This window comes from Asterias amurensis, chromosome 3 (assembly GCF_032118995.1).
Source record: "Asterias amurensis chromosome 3, ASM3211899v1".
Lineage (NCBI taxonomy): Eukaryota > Metazoa > Echinodermata > Asteroidea > Forcipulatida > Asteriidae > Asterias > Asterias amurensis.
Genome location: NC_092650.1, coordinates 6,894,602 through 6,922,502, shown reverse-complemented (window position 1 = coordinate 6,922,502; position 27,901 = coordinate 6,894,602). Strand labels below are relative to the sequence as shown.

General features: G+C 40.1%; 1 protein-coding gene and 1 pseudogene across 1 annotated transcript; one reads left to right on the top strand and one right to left on the bottom strand.

Moving 5' to 3' along the window:
- Positions 1–63: 63 nt before the first annotated feature.
- LOC139934436 (monocarboxylate transporter 12-like) lies at positions 64–8,061 on the bottom strand. The gene is made up of 4 exons (XM_071928672.1): positions 7,836–8,061; positions 5,970–6,113; positions 1,420–2,262; positions 64–191 (listed from the first exon to the last, which is right to left on the bottom strand). The coding sequence occupies exons 1-4, from the start codon at positions 8,059–8,061 to the stop codon at positions 64–66; spliced, it is 1,341 nt and encodes a 446-aa protein (XP_071784773.1).
- A 3,188-nt stretch (positions 8,062–11,249) lies between these two features.
- LOC139934706 (ankyrin and armadillo repeat-containing protein-like) lies at positions 11,250–27,766 on the top strand (annotated as a pseudogene).
- Positions 27,767–27,901: the final 135 nt, after the last annotated feature.

The window sequence follows — 27,901 nt, the reverse complement described above, 5'->3', positions numbered from 1 at the left end:
AGAAGGCTGAAGACATCCTTTCGCTCAACTGCATGCAGCTGACACGACAGTAGACATCTCCCATCAGAATCCGGATGGATGGCGTCTTTGTAACCAAACGAGAAGTAGTAAAGCCACTACTGAAAGACACTGGACACCTCCCATTACAGTAAAGGCTAGGGTATAGCTCCCGAGAATGTCGTAGATTAATCCTGCGCACAATGAAGAAAACGAAACACAAAACAGAAATCAGGATATTGGACAAAAAAGCGCGCAGGCTTAAAGGAACACGTTGCCTTGGATTGGACGAGTTGGTCTATAAAAAGCGTTCGAAACCGTTTGTTATGAAATGCATATGGTTAGAAAGATGTTTTAAATGTATAATATTATGTTCCACACAAGCATCACTCAAAATTACACGGTTTTCCTTCTACGTCGCGAACTAACACGGTCGGCCAATGTTGGGAGTCAAAAATTTGACTCCCATAAATGGCCGACCGTGTTAGTCGACGATGTAAAAAGAAAACCACGCAATTTCGAGGCATATTTGTGTAGATCATTGTATTCTACTTTTACAACATCTTTCTAACCATATGCATTTTATAACAAACGGTTACATAACACTTTTGAAAGACCAACTCGACCGATCCAAGGCAACGTGTTCCTTTAAGGAATTACTTTTGTACCAAGAAGAACTGTGTTAGGGGCACCATGGTGACGAAGGCAAGTGAACTTCCAAGGCTGCCCAAACCAAGTGCCATTGTAAGCGATAAACCCTTTCTTTGTGAAAAGTAATGGGGAGAGGTTGATGGTTTAAAACATTGTGAGAAACGGCTCCCTCTGAAGTGACGTAGTTTTCGAGAAAGAAGTAATTTTCCACGAATTTGATTTCGAGACGTCAAGTTTAGAATTTGAGGTCTCGAAATCAACCATCTAAACGCACACAACTTCATGTGACAAGGGTGTTTTTTTCTTTCATTATTATCTCGCAAGTTCGATGACCGATTGAGCTCAAATTTTCACAGGTTTGTTATTTTATTCATATGTTGAGATATGTTCACACCAACTGTGAAGGCTAGTCTTTGACAATTACCAATAGTGTCCATGCCTTTAATACGTTGATTAAATACGCCACCAATGTTTTGCAGTCTGTTTCCTAAAGGGGCTTGTCTGACGAGGCAACTTTAATGAGCAACTTGGAGGCAACCAACTGCAGTGAATGCTACAGGAACACTTTGGTAGCACATGAGTACAATTTTCAAACAATGTCTTTGTTAATACGATCCCCACGAGTAATAACAGTAGGTAAACAATAAAATGTGACTGGCTTTTCTTCTTGGATATTGCGTGGAACTGGTTGCCAATAAATTGCCTCTTGTGGCAGGACCTTAATGTTCACAAGCCACAAATTAATGTCTGCAAACTTACTTTAACACTTACCTGGAAAATACAAAGAGAAAATCCTGCTTAAACCGGCGAAAGGGCCAATCAAACCTAGAACAGATCCCAGCTGATCAGCACCAAAAATCCCAATAACTATGACGTCAAATAGCAACAAGAGCATCGCAGAAAAATAGCCATAGATGAAAGCAGCCCAGAAAATCGGCCAATAAGTAATTAGCCATGGATCGAGGAGGTAATAAATGCATTGTGTGACGAGTCCAATGCCTAGCCAACCCGAGTTGTTTATAGCTGGGATGTTACGAACCAATGGACCTATGGTGACACTTGCAGGTAGTCTGCCGATTCCATAAATAACAACACAAGTGGAAGCTTCTTTAAGTGAAAATCCTTTCGAAATGGTGTTTGGAACAAAGTAAATGAACCAAGCTGTGTACATAATCATCCAAATGTTCATCATTAAGCATATCAGCCAGAATGATGTTGATGATAACAAACTTATATTGAATGTCTTACTGAAGAATGAGTGAACAGTTTCCAGACAAGAGTGACAACGACTGTTTGGTGCGTCTGCTTCTCCTTCACCGGTAACAGCCGGTTCTTCTAGTACATCAACTGTTTGATATTCATCATAACTTCTTGTTACAGCGGGTTCTTTCATCAAAGCTCCACAGACACCAAGATGGGAGAATATCGCACCGAGTAACAGCATGGTTCCCCTCCAACCGTAGGCATCCAAGAAGAACTGTGTTAGGGGCACCATGGTGACGAAGGCAAGTGAACTTCCAAGGCCGCCCAAACCAAGTGCAATTGTAAGCGATTCTCTGAAATGACGACCAATCATCTCTCTGGTCACTACACTCGTGACACCAACTGCTGGCCCTGGTTGAATAAAACAAATATGGATATTGGTCTAGTTGGTCTGACCATTGCTCTAGAATAGCAAAGGTTGTGGGTTCGAATCCCACCCGAGTAATATGCCTACTTTTTCACAGAACTCGGGAAGGTGAGTCTACTGTACAGTTTGACCCTTAATAAAGGAAAAGTACTTTTTCAAAATGTCCATAGATTTACATTAAACGTACAGGGTTGGAAGATAATGGTAGTGGAAAGCTTCCCTTCAAATATTACTTACTGAGGTGCTGTAGTTTTTGAGAAATGAGTAAAATGATTTAATGAAAATACGTTTGTAAATGCTTAAAATAAATTTCATGACATTGTTTTACTCAATTCCCCAAAACTACAGCACCTCAGCACATAATATTTTCAGGGAAGCTTTCTACTATCGTTATATTCAAACTGTGTAAGTTTAGTGTAAATCTGTGGACATTGTGTTTTTAGTCCTACAAAAAGTACATACATTTGTGTGTACACCCTTTAACTCATGTGGAATTATTTGTAAGTAATACAAATAACGCAGTACAAGACAGGTTAAACATGTTTTTGTGTCTTCTTTGTTTTGCTGTGATAATAATATCACAGCAAAACAAAAAGACACAGTGCCTATACAAAAAAATGTTGAGTACAACTTGGCAAAAATATTATGCCAAGTTGTTTTAAAGGGATGCTGCAGTGAATTCAAATAAAGCAGTTCATTTTGCCGTAATTTATTTCTGATATATGTATCGAACTAATAAAATCAATTTTTTTTTTATTCCCGACACATCTGACTTGCGTAATTAGCGAATAAGTCATGCCCCCCCCCCTTTGTGGATTGTTACCGCCCCTACCATCGCCGTCATGTCGGGGATTCAAACATTATCTTCGGCAAAAAGAGTCTGGTCCCTAACTACACGCGCCTAGGTACCAGGCCACACAGTGCACACGTCTCTATATGCACACAGCCAGGAGGGCCCGACGGCTCGGGTTACCGACAAGACGTCACGTTTATGCAAATGAAGGCCCCTTTTAGGGTCGGGTGGGTTCCCCTAATCTCTTGAAAACCATTTTTAAACAACTTGCGCATTTAATAAAAAATATATAAAAATATTTCAGGTTTAAAAAGTCATGTTTAATCGTTTAAATGAATAATAAAAAACACTGCAGCCACCCTTTAAACAGTTGTATGCACTGATGATATCATTAACTTTCAGTAAAGACTTTAGTTCTCTGTTTTACGCAAAACTGCTTACAAAACCGATACCCGCATTTCGATAAACCGACTATTTAAAATATGAATTAATTTATAATTAATTTTTAACAGGTTCATATTTAACTGTATTTTTTTAGATTTGGTTATTTTTCAAACTTACAGCTTAAAATTGTCATTATGGGATGTAAATTGCTCTCGAAACAGGATTATAAAGCAACAAATTTTTGTTCTACCATTTTTTCCTCCAAATCGTGAAAAATATGCTGTAGATCTAAATCTATCCCTTCCAGCTTGATTTAAGCACCAAAGGATAAACAAAACTATTCCCTCCTCTTTTTGGCTAAGTTTGTGCACTCAATATTGACTTTGTTCTCCTAAAGGTATTTTATGGAGAAAAACAGTATAGTTTTAACATTTTGAAAACATCTTCGAGAAAATTTGCTATATACTACCGAAAAAGGCAAAAAATAAAAAACCATAGTTAATTGTGAACCTGTTTTTTGTGTTTTTTATTTGTTACTAGCTGTACTTTTCGTTTATTTATTGGTTCATACTATGCAAAAATACTGCACTGCAAAGTACCGTATTTTTTATTGCGATGAAATTTCTTTTAATGTATTTAAAATTCATAAAAAGATTTGTGTGGTGACGCCAACATACTTTACTTTTGCAAGGGTCTGTGCACTTTTTGTGTGAGAAAAAAAAACAACGTCCACAGATTTACCCTAAACTTAAAGATAATGATTGTAGAATTAATGATATTAGTTGCTGAGGTGATGTAGTTTTTGAGAAATGAGTAAAACTACAGGACCACAGCAACTTATTTTTTATATACGCTTCTGGGGGCCTACTATCATTATCTTCAAACTGTGTAAATTTAATGTAAATTTGAGGACATTGTGTTTTGTGTTACAAAAGTACCCAAATCTTTTAAAGTATGAAGGTGGTTGTCGCCAATATCCGAACACTATGAGAGTTAAGTAATAAGCCAAGTTCTTACTAAGTACTTACTAAAATATTAGCATAAAATCTTACTTGATAATGAGTAATGGGGAGAGGTTGATAGTGTAAAACACTGTGAGAAACGGCTCCCTCTGAAGAAACGGTGTTTTCCAGAAAGAAGTAAATTTTCAACGAATTTGATTTCGAGACCTCGGATTTAGAATTTGAGATCTCGAAATCAAGCATCTGAAAGTACACAATTTCGAGTGACAATACAAGGGTGTTTTTTCTTCCACTATATTATCTCGCAACTTCGACGAACAATTGAGCTCAAATTTTTATAGGTTGTTATTTTTTACACCAAGTGAGAAAACTGGTCTTTGACAATTACTCATATAGTGTCCAGTGTCTTTAAAGAAACACGGCAGTGCCTTGGATCGGTCGACTTGGTCTTTGAAAAGCGTTGGTAACCGTTTGTTTTATAATGCATATGGTTAGAAAGATGTTTTAAAAGTAAAATACAATGATCCACACACATTTGCCTCGAAATTGCGTGGTTTTCCTTTTACTTTGCGAACTAACACGGTCACCCCTACCGTGTTTGTCGATGAGGTAAAAGGAAAACCACGTAACTTCGAGTGATACTTGTGTGGATCATGGGTGTTATACTCTACTTTTAAAATATCTTTCTAATAATATGCATTTTACAACAAACGGTTACAAACGCTTTTCAAAGACCAACTCGACTGATCCAAGGCAACGTGTTCCTTTAAAGTGTCAGGTCGAAACTTGTTTGCTGTTACCATGGATTCATCATATTATGGGTTAAGTTCACGGTGCAATAAATGAATAGTAAGTTGATGTTCGTCTTGGTTTTACCCATAAACACTGATGTGACGGTAAGCACATACTCGGTACTTGCACGAGTTTTGAGAAAACAAAAACAAATCACAGGCACATTACTCGGCTGAGATTCTAACCCACGACCTCTGCAATTCTAGAACAGTGTCTTGTTAGCTAGACAACCGAGATAACCCGGTAGCTAAAGGCAGTTCGAATCCTATGTTTTAGCAGTGCAACGATTAATGTTGATGCAAACCGAAATCTGCAAATTGCATTTCTTCACTTTTATTTACTTTATAAAGGCAGTGGACACTATTGGTAATTACTTAAAATAATTACTAGCACAAAACCTTCCTTGGTAACGAGTAATGGGGAGAGGTTGATGGTATAAAACATTGTGAGAAACGGCTCTCTGTGAAGTGCCATAGATTTCGAGAAAGAAGTAATTTTCCACGAATTTGATTTCAAGACCTCAAGTTTAGAACTTGAGGTCTCGAAATCAACCATCTAAACGCACACAACTTCGTGTGACAAGGGTGTTTTTTCTTTCATTATTATCTCGCAAGTTCGACGACCAATTGAGCTCAAATTTTCACAGGTTTGTTATTTTATGCATATGTTGAGATACACTAACTGTGAAGGCTAGTCTTTGACAATTACCAATAGTGTCCACTGCCTTTAAAGAGTCTGCGTCTTTCAAACTCAGTCTTACCTGCAAATAGAGTGATGAGGATCGCTATCTGATACAAACTGGATGCAAATGAAGACGCTATCAGTGACCCACCGATGAGTACACCACTCACAGTGACCACAACTCGTACTCCAAATTTATCTCGTAAGGGAGACGCAAATAGAGCTGTGAAACAATTATGAGAAAGTGTATATAATTGGTAAAGAAACGGGGTCTGAAATTGAGGACATTCCAAACCTTTTTTTTTCTTTTTGCAAGTCGCCTGACACACAAGGCCTGAAGGCCACTTCAAGGTGTGGGCTACAATTCTTTTTTTTTCAGAGGCCGTTGCCATCTACTCCTAGGGCTGAAACAGGGTTACCCCTTTCACAGTCCATACGAATGTAGGCTTGGGTATCATCCATTCGAAGCCTGGCCTGACTACCTCCCCAATTTTATGTAGCAAGTGTCACGACCGGGATCCGAACCCACACCCTGCTGATCAAACACCAGTGCTTGAATCCGGCGCTCTTAACCGCTAGGCCATGACACTGCCACATATAGATAATGGTGGCTTCTTATGTGGCGCGAAGTTTCAATCACCTTGTGATATGAGGACCAATCCACGAAAGAAATCTATCTCCATAAAAAAAACTTCTGAAGAACAACAAATACATGTCATTCAGTTTTTGTTCTAATAGTTTTGTTGCTTTCCATTGTTTATATTTAGCATTGTCGTATGTTTTCAAAAAAATGTTATTTTGCTTTCTTTTCATATTGTTTGATTATGGGCCCACATTGTCTCTGCGCCTTGGACATCTTTAAAAGGCACTGGTCAAAATTGGTAATTACTCAAAATAAGTGTTAGCATAAAAAATTACTTTGTAAAAAGCAAAGGAGAGCTGTTAAACATTGTGAGAAACGGCTCCCTCTTATAAGTGACGTAGTTTTCGAGAAAAAAGGTAATTTTCCACGAATTTGATTTCGAGACCTCCGACGTTAGATTTTGATGTCCTGAACTCAAGCATGTAAAATCACACAACTTCTTGTGAAATGGGTGTTTTATTATAAACATATTGACTGGCAATGAGGTAACTAGTGTACGTCTATTCCCCCTAGGGACTTTGAGTGACCAGAATATTTCCCGAGGCCGAAGGCCGAGGGAAATAGGCTTCTCTTCTGGTCACTCACAGGCCCGGTCAATATGTGTTTTATATCACAGCTCGGTCTTAATGTCAAATAAGAACATAAATTTGGAAAAGACAGGAAGTTTTGTAGTTGTAGTTCACGGTTCAGGTCTAGAGGGGACGCTAACCGGGCACTATTTTCAAAGACATGTGCCCGCTCGGGTACTAGTTCCCGCAAACACGCGCGCGCGAACACTAGACTATATTAGTTCATGCCACGTGACCGTGTTTCAGCCAACCAGAATACAGAACAAGCAAGAGGTGTGTTATAACTTCCATTATTATCTCGCAGCTTCGACGACCAACGGAATTCAATTTTGTACAGGTTTGTTATTTTGGGCATGTGTAGTGAGATATACACCAGGTGGTCACTGACAATAGACCCTTCCCATGAAATATGTAAATTGCACATAGCGCGTGCGCACTAACGTTTTGGTTGGCAAAATGAGGGAAAATCGCGCTGTTTTGTACACGGCTAATGTGTGCGTGACGCACACGAGATCGGCGTCTGCTTAGTGCACAACTCTATGGTGTTTGCCAACCAACAGGGTCTGTACGCATGCATGAATGTAATTAGCATATTTCATGGGAAGGGTCCATTACCAAAGGTGTCCGGTGCCTTTAATATTGATATGCCGCATGACAATTATCTATTATTATTACTTTACTAGTAAAAAACACAACCACTTGAACATAAGCTTATCCAAGCAATTTGTCCTACCTGAAAACTCCATACTGGCTTCAGTAATAGCAATCATCCATCCAACCAACCAAGTTGAAGCATTGAATTGTTCTTGTAGCGTCGGTAACATCACAGCAAGGCCCTTAATCATACCAATCCATACAATCCAACCCGAGAATAAACCCAGAACACCAAGCCAACCAATACGGCCGCCATCTTCAAAGATTTTAACAACCGAATCAACACTTTTGAGAAGGTAACCCATTATTGGACACCGCTAAACAAGCAGTACTCAGCTATATAGAAGTTCCTTCTTTCAAAGAACTGTCAAAAGTTTGAACTCGCTCGCAGCTGTGGTGTTGGCCGTCCCCAACTTAAGTGAGGTTTTTTTAGATAACACTTCTGTGTCCGATCAGCACTCTGCCAACAATCAATCACCCTTGTCTGAACGTCCCCACTTATCCTGGCAAGTTATCAACGTAAGCGCAAACGTATAACGACCAGTCCATTTGGTAATTCACTTAAAAGCACACTATTGGTAATCACTCAAAATAATGATTGATTATAAAACCATAATTATTGGTAATTAGTAAAGGGGAGCTATTAATATGGTATAAAACATTGTGAGAAATGGCTCCCTCTGAAGTAGCGTAGTTTTTGAGAAAATGAGTAATTTTCATACAATTTGATTTCAAGACCTCAGAATCAGATTTTTAGGTCTCGAAATCAAGCATCTGAAAGCACACAACTTCGTGTGACAATGTTTTTTTTCTTTCATTATTATCTCGCAACTTCGACGACCACTTCAAATTTTCACAGGTTTATTATTTTATGCATAATATGTTGAGATACACCAAGTTAGTGAGAAGACTAGTCTTACTCTTAGACAATTACCAACAGTGTCCAGTGTCTTTAATCCAGCCAGAAACAAGCAGCTACCATAGAAAGTATCAACACCTCAAATTCCTGCGCAGAGAGCAACATAAACGCAAAACTACCGCTTAAATTTGCATAATTATGTAAAATAGTGTGCAAATTTTTTTTATCGCAGTGCGGGTGATTTTGTCCATTCAACTAGTTTGCATAAATTTCACCGTCAACAACAATAATTACAGGCTATGGAACTCTCCCACATCTGGTTGACGCTTGAACGCAGTTATACAAAATAATAGCACATCACCTTAAGCTACATAAATCATTGTCACCTAGCGTGCGTGTATATTATCATGCTCAATATATATTTTAGGGTATATAAAGGGACCTTAAAACGCCAAGTATAAAGGGCACTATTTTAGGGAATATTTATACAGGGAGTGCACGGGAAAGTGATTTTGTTTTCTTCCGTCGGTAGACCTCTTTCCAGCAAACACAGCCTTATCAACGACAACATCAACTCTGCTACATGCAGAACCAACAAGCCCGTAATTAACTAATTCCCACCATTGAGAAATAAATAAACAATAAACAATTTCACAAAACCAGACAATCATCAACAATTGTTATTAGATGATGCAATGCACTTGAAGCCACTATACACTTTCAGTAAGCAGTATTGTCCTAATCCCACACTTCGTGTATCACAACTTATATAATAAATTAACAAACCTGTGAAAATGTATGCTCAATCGGTCATCGGAGTCGGGAGAAAATAATGGGAAAACCCACCCTTGTTTCCGTGCGTTTCTTCTTCGCCGTGTCATGACATTGTGTTTACTAATACTATAAATCCGTAATTTTCGCTATCGAGAATTGATATTGTTTTAATGTTTTCTCAAAAAGTAAAGCATTGCATGAAACAATAATTTCAAGAGAAAAATTCACCATTACCTTCTGTAAACCCTGTAAATTATTTGTAAATCTTTGAACTTTGAAAGCCTGTATAATGGCTTTAAAATGTACCTAGCGTGCTGCATTATGGGGGTAGATAATAATTATAATAAATTAGGAATACAAAATTAGTTTTTGTAGATGCTAGTTCAATGCCGATACGACCGTCTATCATCAGCCTTTATTAATGCTCGTTATTTCCAGTTGGTCGATTCCAAACATTCCTTTAGAGCCATTGGACCCTTTCGGTTCAGAAAAAAAAAAAAAAAGTTCACAGATTTACAAATAACTTTCAGGGTTTACAGAAGGCAATGGTGAAAGACTTCTCTTGAAATATTATTCCATGAAATGCTTTACTTTTTGAGAAAACAGCATAACAATAAAAATTCTCGTGAACGAGAATTACAGATTTAGTTTAAACACATGTCATGACACGGCGAAACGCGCGGAAACAAGGATGGGTTTTTCCGTTGTTTTCTCCCGACTCCGATGACCGATTGAGCATACATTTTCATAGGTTTGTCATTTTGATATAGAAGTTGTGGTACACAAAGTGTGGGCCTGGGCTATAATTAATTTTTAGGTCAGATGTTCAGTCTAAGCTAACGCGAGCTGTAGGATGATGGTTCAAAAGAGGGCGCTATCAGAAGTAGTTGTACGCACAACAAAGTTTTCGACTACCGGTACCACGGCTTCGGCTTTGGTTTCGGATCAGGCTAGCTGGCCTTGGCCCGCGGTTGTAGCAAGCTTCAGGCTTCATACGAAAGAACGGAACCTAAAGCTGAACAATAACCGGAAGCCGTGGTTTCGAAAAGGGAACCTCTTTTGAAAATCGGTACCGAACAAAAAAGAAATATCCAATCATTTCAAAAGATCAGACACTTGCTCTGTTGTTCATATAAATGGAGGAATATTATTTCTCCATGCTCTGTAATGGTTCAGCAGTTGACAGGTTGCTCAAGAAAGTTTACAAAGTGACTTTACTACATCAATGCCTGAACACTTTTCTTTACACGCTAGCTTATGTGCTTTATTGCAAATCAGGCAATTTAATAAAAAATACAATGAATTTAATGAATTCCCAGACTTCGAGACCCACGGCTTATGATCATGCATGCCGATGACAGTTTCCATCCGTTTCTATGAGACGCTAAAAATTGTCACTTCATCAAAGCACCTAGTCTGTCCCCCTAAGCATAATGCGGATCCATAGCTATAGAAATATGCGTGTAACCATGTGCAGGGTCGGGGTACCATTCGCACCGTACCACGAGGGGGCGGAGTTGAATCGTCGAAGTTGAATGAAATAATCGGATCTGTTTTGTTGTTGCGCTCTCGATCTCTTGTATTCATGCTGCATGCTGCATAAACACATTGTGATGGCCGCAAAGCCGAGGCCGAGACGATTTTGTTTCCAAAACATCGATTGAATCCGGCCAATAATCACCCGTTCTGAATAATTGATTTAGGTGAGTATTAAAGTGTAGTTTATTGAGTGTGTTCTCTACCTGGCTGAATAGGATTAGAGGGAACAAAAGATGTGAAACAATGACGGTTCGTCTGAGGGGGGATAGCTGTTTTGTTGCACTTGTGTCTGTGTCCATAGACTTTGCATTGAACACAAGTTACTTGTGTAGGGAATGTGTACTGACTATGCACGGACACAGTGACATTTTTGGTCTAGTTTTGTAGTCATGAATATAAAAATGTCTAAGTAAAGTACATTAGTTCTTGGAAATCGAGCTCCTAAAAGTTCGAAGATGGCGCTGTTTGGGTAGGTTAAAGTATTGTTAATGTTATAAATAAATAAGATCATTCATCTTATTCTTAGATTTAGCCTAGGATTTTGAGGAAGGAGATATTGTATTTGTACTGTATTGTAGATTGTATTGTAGTATTGTATTTTTTTGTAAGAAACCATACAAATTCTTTTTACAAACTTGTTTATAAAAATAATTAATATTTTTTATACAATTTTATGTTCTGACATACCATGGAGGGGGGTACCTCCATGGACAAGTACACTGTTTCGAATTTTTATTTTTTTTATTTTTTTTTTAACTTTCTTTTATGCCAGAGTTTACATTGTTTTTATGCCAGAGTTTACATATCTGGTTATAGTAGTTTTAGAAGCCTTTGCTTCTTTCACTTGGTCATCTAGCTAGCTACATTTTTAACACTACATGGATGTAGTGTAACTGACTAACTGACATAGATTGCTCAACATTCAACAATGTTGTGTTGGGTACAATTACGATTAAAATAACTATTGAAATGACTCTGCTGACTGCCCCTGAGATGTCGGTGAATCCCACTGATTGTTTTACTCTGTTCTCAAAAACTATAGCATTGCAGAGGAAGTTTCCACCATGGCCATCTTTTAAGTTTTCTGCAGTCTGTTTATTTTTTATTTTTCAGTTTTGCTAATAAAGGACTTAAGATATTATCAGACTGCTTTAGAAGCAATTACATCAATTGTTGTTTTATTCAATCCACCAATATTTGACTTTTTGTTCCAGTGGACAACGACGCGACTCGGTCAAAGACGAGTTCGCCAAGGAACGAGCCATCATGAATGACTTGGATGAGCGTGGCTGGAGCCACATTCACAATGCAGCTTACCATGGCTACATCAAATCCATACAGAGGTTTGTAGCAGCGAGTGAGGACCAGCTGGAGTTTCCGACCAACGACGATCGTCTCATGACTCCGCTCCTACTGGCTGTCGACAACAATAAACTGGACACTGTTCAGTGTCTTGTGGAACTCGGCTCAGATCTGAGGTATGTGAATGCGCAGAATCTCAGCGTAGTTGAGCTGTCAAGTATGAAGCAGAATGTGGAGATAATGTTGTACTTTATTAAGATGGACCATCCAGATCTACCTGTGTGGAACAGGTTGATCAAGTTTGCTTCATCGGATAACGACGAGGAGGCCGAGTCAGCTGGTAAATGTTGATCAAACTGACTGAACCTGGTCCAGATGGCACCCTTAGTCCAAACTGGGAGGCCGTCGTTGACCAAGACTGTATTCCTTCCACAATGAAGATCATGAAGTCCTTTGTGTCAAACTCTGCCAAGTTGTACATGTACACAGTGCTCCTGAACATCATCCAGTCGCAGAAGGCTAAAGAACAAATTGTGAAGGAAAGTGGTATACCTATGTCGCTGGAACTGTTTAAGAGTACCTCAAGGGAACTGATACTAGCCGGTGCCAAGATGCTGTGCCACCTTTCCAAAGTCCGAGAGTAGTAGACCCAATGGTACAACACGGAGCTATCCCTGCGCTGATCAAAATCTGGCAGACGAGCAGCGATCAGGATTTGTTGGTTCAAGTGACGGACACTCTATCTGAGATCGCAGCTGCTAGCCCTGAGCACAGACAAACCGTCGGGAGCACTACAGACAGCATGCGAGCTTTAGTGGGTTTGTTTGAGTCTTGCATAACCAAAGAAACCAAGCAGCCGCGTGCACTCCTCATGGCTCTCACTGCGGCAGTTCAAAAAATTGTCCAGGATGAGCAATCCAATCAGAATAGTTTCGTTGACGAGGGTGGATCCTCAGCTTTGATCACCCTTGCAAGTGCAAAGAATAGAGAACTGCAACTGAGCGCTATAACAGCAATCCATTTATTAGCCAAAGACAATCCGCACACACAAAAGATCATCTTGGAAGAGGGTGGAGTCATCCCGTTGATGACGCTCTTGAAGAGGAGCAGCGTCCCCAAAGTCCAAGTCTGTACAGCCAGTGCTCTCTGGGCGCTAGCCGGAGAAAATGTCGACGAGCAACGCACGATGGCAGGTATGATTGGAGTTGTACAGCTGATTGACTTCCTGAATGCACAGTTGAGTTTGACATCCTACATTACATCGGAGCGGAAGGACTTGCAGTTCTCGCACGGGGACCGCACAACAAGCAGAATGTCATCGCGCAGGCAAACGGCGTCCAGCCCTTAGTACGCCTTCTCCGCTCGCCCAAGGAGCACATTGTCTTGAGCTCCATACGTGCTTTGAGGCACTTGTGTGTCGGGATCGGTTACATTCCACACAAGGAGAATCAAGACACAGTTCTCAACTCCAGAGGAATCCGATACCTGGTTGCTCTGATGGTTCACTCGCGTAATGAGCTCATCAGAGTTGAATCGGCACTTACACTTGGCTGCTGCTCAATCGGTAGGTATTTAAATTTCTTGAAGAGCTCTGTAAGATTGGTCTTCAAACAATCTCAACCACTTTTCAAGGGTATTTAAAAACAATTCTGTGGCCACCATAACTTGCTGAACCTTATGGCCATGATGGGTCACGGCTTAAAATATCTTTAGCGCTAGGTACGCTGCAACTGCAATTCCGCATTGCTCACTCACAACTTACCCAAATCGGAATGCGTGGACTTGTACTCTTTGTACCATCAGTCCAAATAAGATGACGAACAAAAATAATTTGGGATAGGATATTGCGTTTAATTTGAAGTGGTTAATTGCTTGGGGGAGAAGCAAAGTGATGTTTATTATTTTACAAATGTTACAGAGCTACATTTACATTTAGTTGGTTCAAAAACCAACTTTTCTTTCTTCTTTCTAAAAAAATTTCTGAACAAAATTTCCTGCACAGTATTTTGATAGTCCCTTTAAGATCAAAAACTTTATTTGTTCAGAAAACAAATCCACAGGAATGTCGGTGTCCATTACAAATCAAATTGCCATGAAATGTACTTTGCTGTGTAATCTCTGACCATAAATGATAATAAATTCCTGTTGATAACAGCTTTACACTATTGTCCATAACATCCAATTACATGTTGGTGGTGGTACTGTACCACAAACACTGGTGACCATCAAGGCTGTATTAATTTCGTATCAGTTGTAGACATCAAGCGTTCAGTTAATTGGTAGTGTACAGCAACCGAACATGTAGTAGTAGGGTTGCACAGTCAACAGTACCTGGGGTTTATACAAACCAAGTATTGATAGATGGCGCAGGTTAAAGATAGTAGATGGATAATGATAAAGATTACGTACTTATGGGATGTTTTATCTTGAGACTTATTCAAAGTCAGTATCCAGGATTTGTCTTTGCTTTTGAGGGGCGCTTATGGCCTTGAAATGTCTGAAAAATGTTGCTGCATGGAATTGTTCATCCTTTTAAAAAGTTGTTTGTGCACAAAAACATCCATTGTAAAAGTAAATGTGTATAAACAACACAAGTTTTCCTCCGGGTGGGGGGGGTGGGGGGGGGGGGGGGAATTTATTGATAATAAATTCCTGTTGATAACAGGCTTTACACTATTGTCCATAACATCCAATTACATGTTGGTGGTGGTACTGTACCACAAACACTGGTGACCATCAAGGCTGTATTAATTTCGTATCAGTTGTAGACATCAAGCGTGGGGGTGGGGGTTGGGGTGGGGTTGATCGTGCTCTGTTTCCTGAAGTTTAACAAAAAATACAGGCCTGTGAGGTCTCTGTTTTAAACAAAGCAAATTTATGGTTTTTTTTTTTCGTTGGCCCATTTTGGCATTTTTCTTGCGAAAACCGTGCAATTTCGAGGCATTTTGTGTGGATCATTGTACTCTACTTAGATTGCAATCATCTTTCTAACCAATATGCATTTCATAACAACGGTTACAAATGCTTTTCAAAGACCAACTCGACAGATCCAAGGTAATGTGTTCCTCTAAGAATGTCCACAGTTGTCCTACACCCCACTTGGTGAATAGGCCTAAAGTTCCCGTCATACATCAATTAGTACCACATTGTGAAAATCCTTTATAGTCATGTTAGTAACACAGTAGTGTTGGCATCAATGGATTGTGGTTATTGGCTTTGTTCAGCATTATTCAACTGTCATACACACAGAGGTACACGTACAATGTAGGATGATCCCAGCCACTTCATGGACAACCATGGTAACCCTTAAAGGCAGTGGACACTATTGGTAATTACTCAAAATAATTATTCGCATAAAACCTTACGTGGTGACGAGTAACGGGGAGAGGTTGATGGTATGAAACATATTGAGAAACGGCTCCCTCTGAAGTGCCATAGTTTTTGAGAAAAAAGTAATTTTCTACCAATTTGATTTTGAGACCTCAGATTAGACCTTGAGGTCTCGAAATCAACCATCTAAACGCACACAACTCTGTGAGACAAGGGTTATTTTTCTTTCATTATTATCTCGCAAGTTTGATGACCGATTGAGCTGAAATTTTCACAGGTTTGTTATTTTATGCATATGTTGAGATACACCAAGTGAGAAGACTTGTCTTTGACAATTACTAATAGTGTCCAGCATCTTTAAGTAGATGAGGGGCACATTAAGGCCAGGAGTAATAGATTAATCCCATGAGTCTATCAAACTTCTGGTTTTACCTCTCTGATAATGATTGAATGACTTGCACTAAACAAATGGCAACAGTTTTTGTAAACCATTCCTAACAACAGAAAAGTCTGTACTACTGCAGGGGTTACAGTTTTTGTTTACCAAGCTAACATTATTGAGGGATTCTATAAAGACCTCTTCATGTCTATAGTAGAAGGATAAGTGTGTGAATACAATTAGCTATCAGGGGCAGGGTTTCTTAAGCACAGTTGTATGGAAATGGCCACTGTGACCACTGTTGGTTGTGTCTTTTGTCATCAGGGGCTAGGTGGTACAAGCCTTGTTGATATATGGAAGGGGTTCTAAGTGGATGTTGTTCCTTTGGCATTTGGGTCCGCTCTTTTAGGCCGATTGGAAACTTTTGGCAGGGTGACGATGGAGGGTGGGGGGGGGGAACATGAGAGTTCATTCTAGTCACATGAGAGTTCATTCTAGTCAATCCTTAATACCTTGAAGGTGTTAGCCTATGTGTAACACTGTGTTTTTATACAATCCTGGAAGTTTAAAATGGTAGGCCTAACTGTTTTTATAAAATTCTGGAAGTTAAAAATTGTGAAGTGTGTTTGTCTGCAAACAGTTCAAAACAAAACAGTTCAAACAAATTTTTGTTTAGGTTAGGTACCAATTGGATGTTATTGGTTAAGGTACGGGATGTATACTGCACTGGTTGCTAGGGGTCAACACTGGTTGCTATTGGTGTGGTACACTGGTTGCTATGGGTTTAGTACATGTTGTCACTATGGGTTTACTACTTTGGTTGGTATGGGTAGGCACTTGGTTGCTAAGTTACATGTAATACACTGGTTGATATGTGGATACACCCTGAGTTGTCACTAAGGGTTCACTGTAACATGTAAGTGCCTGTTTTGGGTACAGGCCTAATTCAAGACTCATTGCTATAGGTGTAGTATCCAAGTGGCTTCTACATGTATGCATCTAATACTGGTTGCTATAGAGTACCATGGAGGTAGAAATAGAAGGAGTTGGAACGAAATCCTAAGCCAATTTACGACCAATTAGCGAGTTTGGAGGCCTGCAGTAAACCAATGGAGCCCTCCGATGAGCTTAGCAGATTAACGACCCGATAAGCGCTCTTTGTGCACAGTGTCTGCTGCCGCGATAATCCGACCGCACAAAAAAAATATATCTCCGTTCTCTTACATTACTGGAGTAAACACTCTCCCACGAACAAGGCAATGACATGTAGTTTTCGCATGCGCAGTAGTGTTTAGCGTCCTACAAGCTATGCGCCATGTTTTCTTTTGTGTTTGTCCACCTCCATGAGACCTCCGACAAAATGTGGCAATGTTGGACAAGATTTTACAAGGGACCATGGACACTCAAAAAATTGTTGTCCTTTCACACGATGTACATTTTGTTAAACGTTACAACCATGCTACAATTTAGCAAGGGACCCTCGCTAAATTGATCTTGTGTGAAAGGGGCTTTATAAACCAAGTAGAGGCCTTCATTCATGTCATTATAAAAGTCTTTGTTTTGCGTAAGAATCTCTCCAAACCATCAAGGGAATCCTTTCTCAAACATGTCAAAATAGTTTACTTTACATGATGGATTTCTGCAAATGGATGAACCTCCCCTCCGTACATGTACCTTTGATACTTTTACTAACATGATATTTTCTGCCCGTGCTGTTTTTCTGTGAGTGTGATTCATCTAAACAAATTAATTATTGGTATAGAGGTCAGTTAATTAGAAAGACGTTTAAATTTATTGAACTTAACTAACATTTAAATGTGTAATATTTTTGTAACTGTTCTGCCGTTGCATTTGCAGGCAACCCTAACGTGATGGATGACATTTCTGACAACATGGACTTCAACTTTGTACACATTCTACGTCTCCTGTATTCCAAGGATGACCTTGTGAGGTTACTGGCTGGCTCCGCACTGGCTGCCTTTGCTTTCAACAACACCACTCAGCAGCATGAAATCGCTGACTCTGGCGGAGTACGCTACCATTGTTTTGTCTCGTTCCTTGAGTCAGATGACGAGTTCTACAGATGTAATGCAGCTTTCCAGGTACTGAAATGTTTCTCAATACAAAGTAAATAAAAAAAAGACTGACAATTTAAACTAGGAAACAAACTTTGGCTGAGAAAAATCCGAAATGCACTGGTATGTATGTCCTTTTTAAAATTGCTAATCGGGCAAGCTTTGGTTAGCAATCGCTTGCCTAAACTTGGCTGGAAAAGGAAAAACACTGACTTTAAACCTGCATTTTCAAGAATTTGCCAATCAGCACATTGAGTGTCAATATTGCCAGTTTTTGACCAAAAGTGTTGATGTTTTAGACCAAAAAGGTATTTATGAATGGAATCAAAGTGTGTTGAATCGGTTTTGAACTAGTGGTTTAAAACTGCCGAGGCCTGGTTTTTGATAATTTACCTCGACTTCGTCTCTGTAAAATTATCAAGAACCAGTCCTCGTTGGGTTTAAACCACTAGTTGAAAACCTCTTCACCACACATTGATTCCTTGGGTTTAAACCACTAGTTGAAAACCTCTTCACCACACATTGATTCCTTTATTTATTGGGTTGTTCTAAAACCCCCTCGACCCCCACGACCCACGACCCCTCGACGTCCGCCCCGTGTTCGAAGAATGTCCCAATTCCGAATTCATAAAATGTCGCTTTACGTCGAGTAAGAATTAAGTCCCTGATTTAGAATTCACAGTGTGTGATCCGCGACGCAACTTCAAGTCTGAGACTGCTGTTATATTTATCTGCACCAGCCACACAGAATTGGGAGTATTTACTCTCCGCTTCCGCACGTAACGTGCACACCAATTGGGGACCCTAAACACGTCCGTGTGGCCATTTTGTCGGTCGGGTCTCAACCTTGAGCTCCGCTTAGAGCAACTAGTAGTACCATGGAGGAATAGTACACAGGACGCGCGGAGCAATTGGCCAGAAATGGGTCTGCCTGATAATCATGTAATGAGTTGGCCGTAATCGTATTCGGGCGGTACACGCATGTTCCCAGTTGGGATATTAATCTCGGATCGGCCAAGAGACACACGTGGAAATGCCATGTTTTTTTATCTGTACATCATAATTGCCACAGGCCTGATCTCAGCAGCCAATCATGCGAAGTTTGCTTCGAGCATACTACGTGTGTATGGTCTGTCTCGTACGCTGTGTTGTTGTGATGTGCGAGGCATGGTTGTCGACGTCAGCATACAAAATTGTGTGCGTGAGTGGCTGAGGTTGTGAACTGTGGCAATTTCGGTGTACAGAAAAAAAAATTGCACAAGAGTCGAGGGAGTCGTGGGTCGTGGGGGGTCGAGGGGGTTTTAGAACAACTCTTATTTATTTCTCTGGTGCAGGGATAAGCATTATTGTTTTTTGGTCCTACCATGTTCCTTGCTCTATGGTCCTACACACCCCGATGCTGTACAGTCCTCAATCTTCCACAATCAGACAGCTTCCTGACGAGACTTTTGGACAAATAGGGTTTTATATCTATTCATTTGATTTCCCAATGCTTCAATCTCCTACTTGTAACACGGGAGTATCACTTCCTACTTATGAATCAGTACTTTTTTTCATTGACCAACAGGTTGTAGTTTTGGCGCGTATCGTCCCAGATGAAGAGCAAGCTTCGTCCTCTGCAGTTGGCATCAAACTCATCGTTGATCTCCTAGAAACGTCCAAGAATGAATCCATCCAAGCGCTGGCATCTGACTGTCTCGCTAGATTGGCACACACAAGAGCAGGTATGTCTACATGGTTACTCAGTTGGTTACGCACACGTAAATATTCTGACACCCCCCATGTTCTGGCACACCTACTGTATATGCCTACTGTATGTATCCTGCATCTATCAGCAAATTTGATACAAATTTTGACGTCACAAGTTTGTAACAAATTATTCGGAACAGTTGAAGTAATTTAAACTCCTGCAAAACATTTCGAATTCGCTGCGACTGAAAACAGCCATGTGACCTCAAAATTTGCTAAGCATTTACATTCACAGGAAGGACAGGTACAGACCTGATACTTCACGGAGGCAACGGAGGCGATTGCCTCCGTTGCCCCTTGCCATTGCCATGGTGCCCTTGAAATGCTCCAGTAGAAATTTACAATTTCTTCATAGGGTTCCCTTTGTCAAAGAGAAAATGCCTTGGTGCCCTTGCCCTTTCAAAAACGAAGCATACAGCCCTGCAGGTATATGAACCGGGCTAACGGTACCCTAACCCTATCATGTAAGATACATGTACAAGGTGTTTGTTGTTGGATCATTGGGGTGTCAGAATATCAGAGAACAGTTAACGTACCTCTCAGTTAATGGAGGGGGAGGTTTCTGCATGAAAACTTAGACTACGGACTAGATTATACTTTGTGTTGTTTTTAATTCGTAGCCTAGATGCAGTTAGGCTTGTGAGAGGATACTATGCAAGAATATCCTTGGGTCTTGGAGAGGTGAATGTATTGACGTTGATCCCTACCCATGGGGGCATTGTCTAGAGATTATCCCATGTCAAGTTGCTTATTCCAAAGCCTGATGCATTTTAAGCAAAGATTCCCTGCTAACTGCTAACCTGTGAAATTCGCTTGACATATAAAGCGGGAATACCTCTTTGATTTTGTCCGCACTGATTCTTTGCTTACCTTTCAGAGTCATGAAGTTTTGATTAAGATTCATGATATTTTATTGGTTTTTTTTGTGTCTAAATCTTTAGGTGTCCCAGCTGCAATCATTTCTATCAACGCAATCCATCAGCTCTGTAGATTCATGCTGTCAGAAGATGAGCAAGTAAGGGGGTCAGCCGCCATTGCACTGGGCTACCTAAGCTTCAATCATAAAGCGGAGAGGGAGCTCTTGAACAAGTAAGGCTGCAACAGAAAAGACCGACCCATTAAGCTCCACCCCATTGACCAATCACAATCCATTGCGCAACCAAAAGTCCGACACTATGGGTTCGTTCGTTTAGCTTCCCTGGGTCGACCCAGGTCTGCCGCGGTACGTTCAAATAGCTTTGACGGGGCTCACCCGGGTCAGCCCCCAGTGCCCTGCTTGTGGAGTGGGTCACTTGGGGTGACCTGTAGAGGTGCATGCCGTCACCTGAGGTGCACGCCGTCACCTCGAGAGGGCGAGTGTGATCGTTCGTTTAGTCCTTGTCAGGGGCTCACCCGAGTGAGCACTGCGGGGTCGACCCAGGGAAGCTAATCGAACGCACCCTGCATAACAAAGTGGTTAATCCAGCCCTAGCTGTAGCTGGTCAAACATAGACTATGGTGTGAGTATGGTCAAACGATGGTCCTGTGTGATTCGTAATGCGTGCAAAAGAACCCAATGCAAAGAACCTCCTAGAAAGAAGGGCTTTGTCTGTGGTGTTCCTAGTTTGATCAGCAGCATACTTGCACCACGGCACCTTGTAAACCATTAAACAAAAAAATACTATAAAGGGGAATGTACATGTACTGTAGCTCCACATGTATTGCAGGAAAAAATACTAGTGGTTTGATAAAGCGCTATACAAGAACCTTGTTTCATTACTATTTTCTTTGTTTAACTTTGAAGGTGTCGACAGGATCCGTACTTGTTTAAGGTTCTTGAGTATTACACTTCTAACTATCGCCTGGCAGGTCCTTTCTTAGATGCTTGGAAACACTACAAACACATCGGCCTCCCTCAGATTGAGTAAGTAGGATACTTCAAGGCTGTTATTATGTGAAGTTGGTTGCCTCCAAGTTGCTCGACAAAATTGCCTTGTGTGACAAAACCAGAGAGCGATTGACTAGAGCGCTAACTTGTCTGCGCTTTGAAGCCACCCTGGACGAAGACATGTTTCATGTGGTGCGTGACTATGAAACGATTTATGCATTTTATAAAAAACAATTACAAACGCTTTTTATAGACCAACTCGTCCGATCCAAGGCAACGTGTTCCTTTAAGCTCTGGTGTTCTTGATCAGCAGGGTGTGTGTTTGAGTACTTGTCGTGACACTTGTGTCCGCTTAATTAAAGCAATACACTTAACCATCAGTGCTGCAAATGGGACGTAAAACAGTTGGTTTGTGTGTCGTGAAATGCATGCAGAAGAAACAAGTCACTAAATGGCAAAAAAAAAAAAAAAGGAGTTCGTTCGCCCCGTTGTTCCTGGTGAGCAGCAAATTGCACCATGGGCACCATGTCAATCGCTACATTGTGCTATGTAAGGAAAACATCTAATGCTTAAAAAACGTAGCTCCACAACACTTGCAGAAAAATACTGAGTGTTGTTCTCGACCAATAGGAATGAAGAGACTGTCTTATAAGCACAGGTGCCAGCTCGCGTGTCACGCTCATGTTTCAACACTTTTAACCAGTCATAAACAAAGGTCTATACACATCCTCGTGACGTGCTCTCCACCAATAGGAATAGCGAAACTGTGCGAGGTATTTATGAATATTTATTATTACAAACACTGAAAACTTTGTTTTGTTCTGATCCATGATATAAACAGTACATCGCAGAGACCTTGCCTGGTAGCCAAGAAGAATGTCCCATACTTGAACAACATCAAGAATCCCAACAGTAAGTCAAAGTCAAATCATGTGTGTATTTATTTCTTATTGTTCACTATTCAGGACCAATAAACATGGTAAACTGCATCGTGCTGCCACAAAATTGTAGTGAACTCATTGTAATATTGTAAGCATAATTATGCATTTAGAAAGTCATAGAGTACTCTTAATAAAGGCATCGGACACTACTGGTAATTACTCAAAATAATTATCAGCAAAAAACCTTACTTGGTAACGTGTAACAGGGAGAGGTTGGTTGTATAAAATATTGTGAGAAACGGCTCCCTCTGAAGTATCGTAGTTTTTGAGAAAGAGGTAATTTTCATCGAATTTGATTTTGAGACCTCCTCAGAATAAGATTTTGAGGTCTCAAAATCAAGCATCTCAAAGCACACAACTTAGTGTAACAAGGGTGTTTTTTCTTTCTTTATTATCTCGCAACTTCGATGACAAATTGAGCTCAAATTTTCACAGGTTTGTTATTTTATGCATTTGTTATGTTGAGATACACCATCTATGCTGAAGACTAGTCTTTGACAATATTACCAAAGGTGTCCAGTCATGTGCTTGCAGATGCTTGATTTTGAGACCTCAAAATCTAATTCTGAGGTCACAAAATCAAATTCGAGGAAAGTTACTTCATTCTCGAAAACTACGTCACTTCAGAGGGAGCCGTTTCTCACAATGTTTTATACTATCAACCTCTCTCCACTCATTACCAAGTAAGGTTTCATGCTTATAGTTATTTTGAGTAATTATCATTTTAGTATCCACTGCCTTTAACATCATGGTCCTTTTATAAGTCTTTCTCATAGATTTGTATGCCCTTTTGTGTCATTATTTTCGGCAAACTACAGTATGCATGCTTTATTGTGTTCTTGACGCCTGTTTTCTTTCCGTTTATGCTTGCTCTGCTTTGCTACCTTGTTTGCAATTCTAGTGATTGATGGGTAAGTTTTATCTGCCTCTGCACAACAGGGGCACCTCTGCACAAATCTACCAGTAGTTGAAATTTTCTTTTGTTTGTTTTCCTTTTTGAAACTAACCAAGCTATTAACAAAGTAACGAATGGCAAACTTGAGTAAGTTGTTAAATTGATATTTTCAAGCACTATTAATCATTTAGCATAGCAAGACACCCATGTTTAGTTAGAGTCTGAACGTTGTTTGGCTCATCACCAATAACCTGGACAGCACAGTCGGGTGAGGTTTGCGGTATAGCACCATGTGTTTGAATTTCTTTTCAGGAGGGGTTCGTGCTGAGAGCAATAGACCCTTCCCATGAAATATGTAAATTGCACATATTGAGTGCGCATTAACGTTTTGGTTGGCAAAATGAGGTAACATCGCGCTGTTTTGTACATTGCTAATGGGTGCGTGACGCAGACGCGATTGCGCGTCTGCTTAGTGCACAACTCTATGGCGTTTGCCAACCAACAGGGTATGTACACATGCGTGAATGTGATTAGCATATTTCATGAGAAGGGTCCATTAGTGGCTGACAAGTCAAAGCTTGGTTCAGTATGTTCTGATCGTCTTCAAGAGAAAGAACATGGACATTTCTAGACAGGGTCGTCTCAATTTCCACTATTCATGGAAATTGTTCTTTAAGGATGATCATGGCTTCTGATGCAGCTGTTATTTTTCCACTGATGACATATAATTTCAACTTGAATCACAAATCGTGTGTAATCTGTATTACATATGTAGCTGCACATACATGAACATCACAGCTGACACTTACTGTACATGCAGGTTAATGGGAGACTTTCGGAACGCTTGGTGGCAGCAGACTTACCAGGTAAAATCCATTGTTCTCGGTAATGTGCGCATGCTCAGAACTACGTAAAGAATGGAAATTTACCTGGTAAGTCTGCTGCCACCTACCGTTTCTAAGTTTCCCATTGTTGTAGCTTATTCTGTAACAAAAATTCTGCCCTAAAAATGAAGCATTTTCAAACAAAGACGCACATGTAGGGTGTGGCAGGCCTGGAATTACCTGGATGCCATGGGCCTCCATTGCCCTGGTGTTGACCTTGGTGCCTCCGTAAAAAAAGTTTTTCCCATAAACTTTTAGAACTTTCATTGAAAGTGCCCTTTTCTCTAATGACATGGCTTTACATGTACATCCTGATCAGAAGACACACACTGTGCAAATAGCATCACACATTAAACATGACAAAAAAGGCAATTAAATCATTATACGCACTCTAATGGGCAAGCCCTATGACATGTGGTACACAAATGTATAATATCAGATTATTTAAACTTATCATGTATTTATAAAGATCACTTTCATTTCTAAAAACAACCTGTGTTTGTCGGACTCAAAGTCAATTTTTCAACATCACTTGTTTTTGTTTTAAAATATAACATATGGCAGTTTTATGACTCAATTGAAAAACACAAGACCACTAGACTTGTCCTGTCGTGAGTTTACAGGCCCGGCTAAAGCTACTACCATCGTGGGTAGCATGGTTGGCTTGTGCGTAAAGCGCTCGCCTCTCACCAAGGTGACCCAGGTTCGATTCCCGGCCGGGGCCCTTTGTGAGTTGAGTTGTGCGTTGGTTCTCTGCTGTGCCATGAGGGTCCAGACCATCTGGTTTTCCTCCGCCGGGAAACGATCTTTGGCTGTGCTCTGTGGTCGTAATGGGTTGATGTGGCTGGCAGCCAAAGGCAGCCCTTGCATGCCAGCTTCTCGAACACGTAGTCGCGCCATTCGCAATTCAGCTCTTAGTGTGAGTAAGGATGATTAGCCTCCCAAATTATAATTATAATTATTCTAATGAAAACTTCAAGCACTATTCTTTTGTTGCACTGAAACAGTTGTGTGTTTGCACCCGTACAACCCAAGTCCCAACCATCTCTATTCAGACCGACCAGTAGACAATAATGATTAAATGTCCCCTTTTTTTTATCTCCCCTCCGTTTTAAACTCTCTGCAGTGCGTCAGTACACGATACTGAGTTTTGGGGAGAATGGCTTGAATCCCCAACTAAGTTCTCCAACGAACCAAATGAGTTCTAACTACCATGACGACGCCACCGTGGTGACAGAGAGTCACGGGCCTCGGCAGGGTAGCAGCCACCAGTCGACCCACTCCCGGATGAGTAGACACCGGGGTGTAAGTCATCCGTCCACGGCAAGGAGCCGCATCTCTTCACATAAGTCGACGGTTGTATTTCAGACCGATGAAACATGATAGTGACCAAAAAATCAAACTTGTAATTATATTCAGGGTATGTACTTTTATGGAAGCAAAGGGTCATGTAGATTTATTTGTTGATAAACTATTTTGAATCTTCTTACTGCTTTAAAACGAAGTATTTTATTCCTAACAAGGGTGTTTTTTTTTCTCTCATCGTTTTCTCGCAACTTTGTTGACAAATTTAGCTCAAATTTTCACAGGCTTGTTATTTTATGCTTTCATGTATGTTGGGATACACCAAGTGAGAAGTCTGGTCTTTGACAATTTAACCAAACGTGTACCTTCCCTTGTATTATTTGTTTTCAAAAGCTATGGTTTTTGGGGGGACCACATCATAATTGTTAACAATGTCCAAAATGTTGCACGAGTGCAAACCAACTGTATTTTGATTCTTGCATAAAAACACTTTGTCCACAAATGTCATCTCGATGCGAGCTTGTTTTGTGTGCTTTTTAAAGCGAGATACATGTACAACGTTTTGACAATTTCAAACTTGTGTGTAAAGCTTGACTCATACATGTACGCCCAGCCCAGCTAACGTGAAGGTGTCACAATTTTTGCGAATTGTGAATTAATTTTTAAAACATAGTCGTCTTTCTCCCGCACAAGCCACACTACTGATCTTTTGTGATCTTCGTATCAATTTATTTATTTGATTTTTACTCTAGTTGGAAAAACTTTTGATTGAATGGTATAAACTTATACATTTAGAAAAACCTGGAGAACGCTGACCTCGACCGCCCTCTGTGTCAGCTGTGGGCACGGCGTACTGAATAACCATGCGTCACATATCCTGGCAAATAGATCATCAGTTGACACGCGTGTATGGCAAAGTGGCAACGCACATCTATAGACCATTTCTATCTGATTTCATTGATCAATGTTCATGACATCCTACGTATGGCAGAATATTTTGCTATACATGTACACGCATACAAAAAAATGCGTACGCCAACCATAAAAATTGTCTCACAATGAAATTGTAACAGGCATGAGACTGTTCAGACTTTTGGCTGAGCTCAGACTTTTTATGTCGGCCTGGTGAAGACAATATTTCTTTCCACAAATAAAGAAATCCTACTCTTTGGTCTACTTCTCTAGTGCTTTGGATACTATTTCCAAAAGCTCCTTGGAATCTCTAACCCCAGGGGTTACCAAAAGGTAGACATGCCATCATTTCAACATACCTTTGAATTTGTATCCAAGTTTCAATTTTGTTTGGTTAGTAATGACTCTCGCCCCTGTTGTAAGCACAATAACGCACTCAGCGTTCTCCGTCTTCTATATCTATGGTTTTGTATGATTTATGTCTATACATGTACATAGAGTGCTGTGTTCTGTAGGTACAGTGTGTAATGTGTTTTAAGCGAAATTAGACGAATCACCATTTGTGAATTGTATGCAAAGCTTGTGTGATTTTTAAATGCGATATTTCATTGTATTTGGCTTCCGGACAATCTGAATGTATATAATGTTTAAAGGCAGTGGACACTATTGGTAATTACTCAAAATAATTATCGGCACTAAAACCTCACTTGGTAACGAGTAATGGGGAGAGGTTGATGGTATGAAACATTGTGAGAAACGGCACCCTCTGAAGTGACGTAGTGTTGGAGAAAGAAGTAAATTTCCACAAATTGACTTCAAGAATTTGAGGTCTCGAAACAAAGCATCTGAAAGCACACAACTTCGTGTGACAAGGGTGTTTTTTCTTTCATACATGTAGTTATCTCGCAACTCCGATGACCAATCAAACTCAAATTTTCACAGGTTTGTTATTTAATGCATCATGTTGAGATACACCAAGTGAGAAGACTGGATTTTGACAATTACCAATAGTGTTCATTGTCTTTAAACATAATGAGTTGATGTTTTCGTCTTCAAGAGCTACATGTAAACCATGAATGCGCTTTGAAATGTGTGTTGACATTCAAGTGTAGATACTGTAGATGTACATTGAAATGATAAGGTTTTAAGTATTAAATAAATGTGTAAATAAAACTGTGATCATCACATTATATCCATGAGCTTGACATGTAGCGACCAAATTCTTTCCTTACAAACTTTTCTCTTAGTAAGGCCACACAAACAACAAATTGTTGATCGTGACCGTTCAAAACCCTCCGACCCCCTTTTTTTTTTTTTTTTTTTTAAATCTAGAA